Source organism: Salvelinus alpinus, chromosome 29 (genome assembly GCF_045679555.1).
Source record: "Salvelinus alpinus chromosome 29, SLU_Salpinus.1, whole genome shotgun sequence".
Classification (NCBI taxonomy): Eukaryota; Metazoa; Chordata; class Actinopteri; order Salmoniformes; family Salmonidae; genus Salvelinus; species Salvelinus alpinus.
The window spans coordinates 183685-193269 of NC_092114.1; the positions used below are offsets into that span (position 1 = coordinate 183685).

Below are 9585 nucleotides of genomic sequence, written 5' to 3' on the forward strand. Positions count from 1 at the left end.
TTCCCCATTAAAAGAGTTCCAGAACTTCCATTTCAAATTTCCACTCGGGCAGCCCTACAGTAGGTCTCTCCATAAGGACTCAGCAACAGTCTGCCTCACTGCCACAACAGGCAGAAATATGTCTGTTACCCACCTACGGAAAAAGGGCTGGAAATACAGTAGGTCTCTCCATAAGGACTCAGCAACAGTCTGCCTCACTGCCACAACAGGCAGAAATATGTCTGTTACCCACCTATGGAAAAAGGGCTGGAAATACAGTCGGTCTCTCCATAATGACTCAGCAACAGTCTGCCTCACTGACACAACAGGCAGGAATACGTCTGTTACCCACCTATGGAAAAAGGGCTGGAAATACAGTCGGTCTCTCCATAATGACTCAGCAACAGTCTGCCTCACTGACACAACAGGCAGGAATACGTCTGTTACCCACCTGATAGGGCCTGTGATTGGCTGACCAGGTCCCTAAAACAGAGGCGTGAAGTGCCCCACTGAAAAATTGGGTGAGGCGGGGGATGCTAGCCTTGTCAATTAAGGTGTGTTCGTAAATTCACTCTGGCTATCTATTCCGATTTCAGCGTATTCTAGTCTTGAGTGTGCCAGAGTGCATAATAACTGATGAATTTACGAACGCTTAACACCCGTTGAATATGGCGGGTGTCAGTAAACCTCGCCCAAAAAAAAGTATAATTAAATTGTTGCCAGCAGTACAGTTACAGTCACCAACGCTCTGGATAACCAGCGATAACTACGGTGAGTAAAATGGTCAGAGTGAGGTGTTCTCTCATTTGTGTCTTGAAGTAGCTAGCAAGCTAGCCAACGTTAGCCAGTTAGCTTGAGTGCTAGAACGCTTGGATCAACCCTACTCCTCGGCCATAGTGTCCAGTTTGCGCTCTGAATTTACAAAGGGACAATCTGACAACACACGAACACACCCCCGGAAATTATTTGATAGAACGTTCCAAAATAGCATAGAAATTATTGTGTCTCGGTCCGGACCATGCGATTCACAACACTGTCTCACAACTCCCTCCCAACAGTTCTCATCTATTGAATATACATTTATTTTAGGCAACAGACATATACAACAAAATGCACAATGTGGACCCAGAGGATATCACTTGAAAGTATGAACTAAAACGCTTATTTCCAAAGTGGTCCTCGATAGTAAAAACAATAACACATATAATGATTAAAAGTCAAGACAAAATTACAAACAACCATAAATACATAAATGTATATTAACATCCTACAAAGTGTCACTATTTACTGCACTTCTCCCCAACCTTAAAAATCAACCACATTAATTTCACATTAAAACAAACTATTAATTGCACATCATACCGATCCTTCAAATCAATACTCCTGACCAGCAGTAGGGGGCAGTAGAGTGGCTTCCCTTACTTAGACAACCTTGCCCAAATGAAAAACTTTGCCTGCTTTTTAAAGCTATTTTAACTTGTTATACTCCAGATCTTACAAATGGTCCCTCCCAAGTTCTCATCATTACTTCAGGTCTTACTAATGACCGTTGTGAGGGTACCAGTCAGTGTTAGAGCTTCTAAGCCCATTATATTCATTATTTTTGTTCTATGCTTGTAAACAACTTAAGCATTACAAAACTTATAATTGATCAAATAATCCTCACGTAGCAAATATGCCATTCATTCTGTCGACCAAATTCGACATTCTCTCATTAAACCTCCATACAAAAACTCCTTGCTTGGTGTGCGAAACAACGAAAATACGCCACCTGCTGGAGGGAGACATATTTTCCGCCGAGTTGGGCCTCTCTGGTAATATCTCTGTGTGGCTGTCTGACGCTGGTCAGCCATTTTGGGGAGGTTCTTCAACCACGATTCACTAGCTACCACACCAGGCCGAAGACTTCCAAGAAACTGAACAAAAGCCGTTTTTACAAAAAAAACATCGTTCAATATGGGTCCACCAGGAGACAAGCTTGATCGTGTGTCCTCTGAAAGAACGGAGGATTTAAGTTGGTTTGTCAATTTATCTTGACATGGCATGCAGGGTTAGTTGGTGGTTGTGACGACGACTGAAGAAAAGCACGAAAAAAAACCAAGCGCAGATAAATAGCTAACACCTCAAATTCAGCGTGTGAAAGAGATTTTGACAGCGTTTGTTGTCGTCTGTAAAAATTAAGTTGGTTCTCTCGACGCGAATCCTAAACATCATGATGATATTGAAGGAAATGTTCATGTAAAATGACAGGACACAACAGTTAAGCCAGCCAACCGTTACGACATTAAATAGCAAGCCAGACACAACTTCGGAAATGTAAAATGGAAGATGACTCTCAGCTGGCTAGCTAACCGCACGACATATAGGCCTCAATTACTCCAAGTAACAAACATATGATGTAGCTAGCTAGTTAATCCACTAACTAGTTAGTGTTGGAAGTGTATGCAGCCAGCTAGCTCATGTTAGCTAGTCAGCTAAAAATACTGCCGTCACTATGAGTATCGACAATGGAAGTAAACAAGGCCGCGGGCCAGTTCAATGGCAGTAAACCCCCGGAGATGTCAAGTTACTTTGGTAAACGTCAATGTTGTAACCTCAACCTGGTGCCAACATCTGGTATCCATATTTACTTTCCACGATGGTTGTCTGTACCCCCAGTCTGTCAGTATTACGCTCATAACGCGGTCTCTTCAGATAAATGAACACAAACCGCGTCAGTCATGGACGAAGCTTTGAGTTTGAGAAGACGACAGTAGAATGTGGTCTGCTTGCTAGTTTTGAGTAGTATTCTTCTATTTCAGTAGTGAGAAGTAGTGTCGGTATGGGGTTTACAAATAGCTATCCTTTCTGGTGGTAGTTTGTTGTCAGTAACAGAAAGAAAAGGTACACCTAAATACGATTTGTTCATGTTATCACTAGCCCAGTGATGTGTTGAATTAAAGTTTAATTTGGCCTGTATTCGAATGTCATGTTTTTAATCACATGGCTTCTTGAGTAATTAATGAAACAAATGTAGCGAAATATTGATTAAGAACCCCCCCCCCCACTCCTATTATCCCTTTAAATACATACAAATGACATAGTTTGATATTTAATGAATTCCTCCTAGAGTTTTAGTATGTATTTCAAAATAGGATAGTTTAGAAACATTTGATTTCTCGACTCTGTAAGGGGTAGCTACATCTCAAGAATAAATAGACAACTCGAAAGTATCAAAATCTAATAATGGGGGACCCAATCTCGAGAAGAAACCATACTAGGAATCGACTCCGTGCTCAGATTCAGAAGAAAAGGGAGTCTTTGGCTGACCAGTTTGACTTCAAGATCTACATAGCCTTTGTTTTCAAAGACAAGGTGACTATTATAGAGAAGTAACCTATGGGCCTTGGCCAAAAGTAGTGCACTATATAGGGAATAGGGTGCCATTTGGGACAACCATTCTTTTGCTAGTAACTTCTCTGGTGTGATCGACTTGTCTGCACTGTTGTTATTATTGTCTCTGCCATTTTTGTCTCTCCCATTTTCTCTGCTACTTCCTGTGGCAGAAGTCTGCACTGTTATTCTCATCCATTTCCTCTCTCTGTTCCATCAGAAGAAGAAGTCTGCGCTGTTTGAGGTAGCTGAAGTCCTACCAGTGATGACCAACAACTATGAAGAGAATATCCTGAAAGGTGTGCAGGCGGCCAGCTACTCCCTCCAGAGTTCCATGGAACTTATGCAGAAAGATGTTGTGCAGTTGCACGCTCCACGCTACCAATCAATGCGCAGGGTAAGTCAAAAACCGCATTCCTTCCATTGGGGAAACCTAAAAACCAGAGAGAGAGAGAGAGTTGGGCATTCCTCCTTATTGTTGTTATAAGGAAATGTCAACAATGAAGGTCCCTAATTTCTATCTAGCATGACTCACACTGGAGCGTTTCAGCCAGCGGGCCCACATTGTCCTTGGGTAAACAGTGACCTGTTGTTTATTGATGCACACAGACATAATGTGCTGTTTATTGATGCACACAGACATAATGTGCTGTTTATTGATGCACACAGACATATTGTGCTGTTTATTGATGCACACAGACATAATGTGCTGTTTATTGATGCACACAGACATAATGTGCTGTTTATTGATGCACACAGACATAATGTGCTGTTTATTGATGCACACAGACATAATGTGTTGTTTATTGATGCACACAGACATAACGTGCTGTTTATTGATGCACACAGACATAATGTGCTGTTTATTGATGCACACAGACATAATGTGCTGTTTATTGATGCACACAGACATAATGTGCTGTTTATTGATGCACACAGACATAATGTGTTGTTTATTGATGCACACAGACATAATGTGCTGTTTATTGATGCACACAGACATAATGTGTTGTTTATTGATGCACACAGACATAACGTGCTGTTTATTGATGCACACAGACATAATGTGCTGTTTATTGATGCACACAGACATAATGTGCTGTTTATTGATGCACACAGACATAATGTGCTGTTTATTGATGCACACAGACATAACGTGCTGTTTATTGACTGTAGCGTTCGTCTGTTCTTGTTGCAGGATGTCATAGGATGCACCCAGGAGATGGACTTCATCCTGTGGCCGCGCAATGACATAGAGAAGATAGTCTGTCTCTTGTTCTCCAGATGGAAGGGGGCTGAGGAAGAACCCTTCAGGCCTGTTCAGGTAAAACATTTAGCTTCCTTCACCAAGTGGATACACACCCGGGTCCTATTCACTAGATCACACTGTAGGGGAAAAGGTTTGAGAGAGAGAGAGTTTATTGGATAAATTCGGGTAGTTTTTCCCTGTTTTGGTTTATTACCTCTCTTTTGCGTGAGTTCCTAGTGAATATGCCCCTGAAATCAAATGTAATATATTCAACTAATATTCTGTACTGTTACGTTGAGGGTCAGTCATGGTGAACGTAGTAGGGCTTATTGAACTTGAGCTGTTTTACATCACAAAGGAATTTTTTTTAATGAATTGTTGTATCCAATATGTATTTCTGTTTTTGTTTATCCACAGGCCAAGTTTGAGTTTCATCATGGAGACTACGAGAAGCAGTTGTTACATGCTGTCGGCAGGAGGGACAAGGCCGGAATGGTTATGAACAACCCAGCTCAGTCCGTCTTCCTGTTTATGGACCGACAGCACTTACAGGTCAGTCCGTCTTCCTGTTTATGGACCGACAGCACTTACAGGTCAGTCCGTCTCCCTCCTTTATGGACCGACAGCACTTACAGGTCAGTCCGTCTTCCTGTTTATGGACCGACAGCACTTACAGGTCAGTCCGTCTTCCTGTTTATGGACCGACAGCACTTACAGGTCAGTCCGTCTTCCTGTTTATGGACCGACAGCACTTACAGGTCAGTCCGTCTTCCTGTTTATGGACCGACAGCACTTACAGGATACGTCCGATAACCGAATACATCCGATAATAATCACCGAGGTCTTGACGACAGAGCAGTGTCGCTTTCTAGAATCGACTTTACGTTGTGGTGGTCTGTAAAGTTGTTTCCCCGAGGTCGCAAAAAAAGACAAATTAACACACTGAATTAAATGTAAGAGGCTTTGAAAATTAAAACCCTTGGTATACGCTCAACGTGCCGTTGACATTTCAGCTTGTTTTTTTGTGAGAAATCTCCTCATTTCTTCCACAGCTGACTCAATGCCATTTCCCAGATTTATGACCACTTTTTCCTCTGGCCTCCATTGATTTAGTCACCCATCCTACAACAGTAAACACTCTAACAACTTTGGATAGAGACATGAGGTTTGGACCATTGGTTTTCTTATAGGAGTATCTGTTAAGTTCATGTTTTAAGTATCCCTATATTTCTGTTATTACAGGGCTATCACTCAGTCAAGAGTGCGCCTGCGCAGGGAGTCTTGTAGTTGATGGACCTAGTCCCCTCCTGTACTCTGTTCACCCACAATTGCGTGGCCACGCACGATTACAATACCATCAAGTTTGCTGACAACATAAGCATGGTAGGCCTGATCATCAATGTGTCAGCTGACAGGGAGGAGGTCCGTGACCTGGCAATGTGGTGCCAGAACAACAATCTCTCCCTTAAAATGATCGAAACACACGCAGCTGTGAAGAACGCGGGATATCGCTTCTTCCCTCTCGGGAGGTTGAAAAAGTTGAGCCACCCAAACCATAGACTGTTCTCTCTGCTTCCGCACGGCAAGCGGCACCGGTGCATCAAGCCTGGCACCAACAGACTCTTGAACAGCTTCGATCCCTAAACAGTAAGACAGTGATTAAATAGCTAATAAAATAGCTTCACGGACTATCTGAGTTAACCTTGTTTCTTTGACTCTTTATTCTCGGTCGCACACTCACACAAACACTCACGCCATCATCTGATCACTCACACACAGTGGTGGAAAAAGTACCCAATTGTCATACTCGAGTAAAAGTGAAGATACCTTATTTACATACAGTTGAAGTCGGAAGTTGACATACCCTCAGGTTGGAATCATTAAAACTTCGTTTTTCAACCACTCCACAAATTTCTTGTTAACAAACTATAGTTTTGGCAAGTCGGTTAGGACATCTTGGCTGTGTGCTTAGAGTCGTTGTCCTGTTGGATGGTGAACCTTTTCCCCAGTGTGAGGTCCTGGGCGCTCTGGTGCAGGTTTTCATCAAGGACCACTCTGTACTTTGCTCCGTTCATCTTTCCCTCGATCCTTACTAGTCTACCAGTCCCTGCCGCTGAAAAACATCCCCACTGCATGATGCTGCCACCACCATGCTTCACCATAGGGATGGTGTCAGGTTTCCTCCAGACGTGGCGCTTGGCATTTAGGCCAAAGAGTTCCATCTTGGTTTCATCAGACCGTATAATCTTGTTTCTCATGGTTTGAGAGTCATTTAGGTGCCTTTTGGCAAACTCCAAGCTCGCTGTCATGTGCCTTTTACTGAGGAGTGGCTTCTGTCTGGCCACTCTACCATAAAGGCCTGATTTGGTTGAGTGCTGCAGAGATGGTTGTCCTTCTGGAAGGTTCTCCCATCTCCACAGAGGAACTCTAGAGCTTTGTCAGATTGACCATCGGGTTCTTGGTCACCTCCCTGACCCTTCTCCCCTGATTGCTCCGTTTGGCCGGGCGGCCGGCTCGAGGAGGAGTCCTGGTGGTTCCAAACTTATGATGGGGCTTGGCAGCAGGCTATAACTCTACTGCTGGGTGGGTATGATAGGGCTTGGCAGCAAGCTATAACTCTACTGCTGGGTGGGTATGAGTCACGTGTCCATCTTGCTTCAGTTCCAGACAGCAGTTGTTCCACCCGGGACAGCGTCTCAAAGGGCATCCTATTCTCTGAGTAGTACACTACCAGTGTCTGTAGCACTATGGTCAAAAGTAGTGCACTATGTAGGGAATAGGGTGCCATCTGTTTGGGGAATAGGGTGCCGTCTGTTTGGGGAATAGGGTGCCGTCTGTTTGGGGAACAGGGTGCCATCTATTTGGGGAATAGGGTGCCATCTGTTTGGGGAATGGGGTGCCGTCTGTTTGGGGAATAGGGTGCCGTCTGTTTGGGGAATAGGGTGCCGTCTGTTTGGGACGTAGAGAAGCTGACAGACCACTCATTTGTGTTTCGTTTGTGTCTGACTTCAGACTCCCCCCTTAATTCAAACATATTGCCACTGCACCAAGTGCAGCCATACAATGTCTTTGGGGAAGCTAATAGCCTATTGAGTTGTAGTACTCCGTTGGGAGCCATTGATTCAATTAGGCAATCGTTCAGACAATGTTGCTAAACCATGGTCTAGGGACTTTTTTATTTCTACAGGGTTACAGTCGCTGCCGGCATGTTGCTTGTGCCTAACATTGCTTCTCTTTGTGGCCGACTCCCCTCAACGCTAACCTGTCAACCACTGCACTAGTCACACGATGGCTTTGCTAAAGCTAAGAGCTCTATCATAGGTGGTAGAGAATCATTCTTTCTGTCATGGGGACGAGGATGTCTTACCCACAGAAATATAGTATATTAGTAAAATTACTAATTGTTAATAGATTTTATTTCTATGGTCTAAACTGTCTTTTCCATGTTGTCAACCATGTTTTCTCTTGTCATCCCTTCTCTCCCCTGTCAGACTCCTAAAACCAAGGCCACAGTTTTTAAGTTGTGCAGCCTTTGCCTGTACCTGCCCCAGGACCAGCTAACGTGCTGGGGCGTTGGCGACATCGAAGATCATCTCCTCCCGTACATGCCCGACTAGGACCAGCCGGCCTCCATGGCTTCCGCCCACAACACAAGAAAGATTAACCCACAAGCCACTGAAGCAAGTGGATCTCTCTCTCTCTCCTCCACCACACATCCTTCCGTTTGAATAGAATTGAACTGGTGCTTGGATCTCCCTTTTTTTGTTGTTAAACACTTGTTCATTCATTAATTTCCGTCCTCATGAAGCATATTTGTTTTTTCCTTACCAAGCTTCCTCCTCCTACCAGTTTTTTGGCTTGGTTTTTCCCTTTTATCCTCCATCGTGTTTATTTTGAACCTGCACAAACATTGAAATTTGAGTGGTTGGTTATTCCCCTGGAGCTGCACTGTCAACAACACAGTCCAGTCACTGAAGGAACTATTTATGTTGCTACCAAGCAGGATCAAAGCCACACAAGCTTTCATGACGTTCAGTCTCTGCTGGACACATTGTAACCCATGTCATAAGATTGTAAAAGCTTCTGTCATTTCAAAGATGTGTTTTTAAAGAGGAAACGATGCCATGGGGGGGGGGGGGATTCTAGAACGACTAGCTACAATCTACGATGACAGGTGAGGTGTTGTTTAACCGTCTCCCTTTTAAAGATAAATACGAACAGTATTTCAAAATCATTTGGTGTAGGTATTTGCTTCTTTGTTTTCCTTTTTTAAGCCTCCTTTTGTTTGAAGCTGGGTGTTTTGTTTGTTTTTAAATTGATTTTGGCTGTCATTTGCGATCCTGTGAAATATGCCAGGTAGATAATTTTGGTAAGAGCTGGAGTATAGATGAGAACTGTTGGGAGGGAGTTTTGAGACCAGTGTTGTGAATCGCATGGTGCGGTCAGACACACACTGTCGATGTTGGTTAGATGCTGAAGCTTGTTAACACGCAAGACATTCAAGCTACTGAATCTGATGTATTTTTTCGCCCCAAGTGGGTTGGCAAGGGTGACTGTTGGACTAATGTTCAGAAGATAATGTACCTACTAACAATGGAACAGGTTGTTGAGTTGAAATGAATGTGATCGCCAGATTTATGTTCCTTAATTTGACAAACACAAGTATCCTAAGAGTACTAATTGATGCGGTGCTTATAAAATGGGTGTGTTTCTTTCTTTGTTTTTTTTTTTGCAAGCTTGCTTTGCTGGGGAAATAAAGCACATTTAATTTGGGTTTTTCTTTTGATTCAATGTGTTCTCCTGAAGGCGGGTCTACGTGGTCACCTGAAGGCAGGTCTACGTGTTCCCCTGAAGGCAGGTCAACGTGTTCCCCTGAAGGCAGGTCAACGTGTTCCCCTGAAGGCAGGTCAACGTGTTCCCCTGAAGGCAGGTCAACGTGTTCCCCTGAAGGCAGGTCTACGTGTTCCCCTGAAGGCAGGTCTACG

General features: G+C 43.6%; 1 protein-coding gene across 1 annotated transcript; it reads left to right on the top strand.

Moving 5' to 3' along the window:
* Positions 1 to 1739: 1739 nt before the first annotated feature.
* Positions 1740 to 9373, top strand: LOC139558876 (uncharacterized protein C6orf62 homolog). The gene is made up of 5 exons (XM_071374392.1): positions 1740 to 3333; positions 3572 to 3748; positions 4550 to 4675; positions 5018 to 5152; positions 8092 to 9373. Exons 1-5 carry the CDS (start codon positions 3205 to 3207, stop codon positions 8215 to 8217), a joined length of 693 nt encoding a protein of 230 aa, XP_071230493.1. The 5' UTR covers positions 1740 to 3204; the 3' UTR covers positions 8218 to 9373.
* Positions 9374 to 9585: the final 212 nt, after the last annotated feature.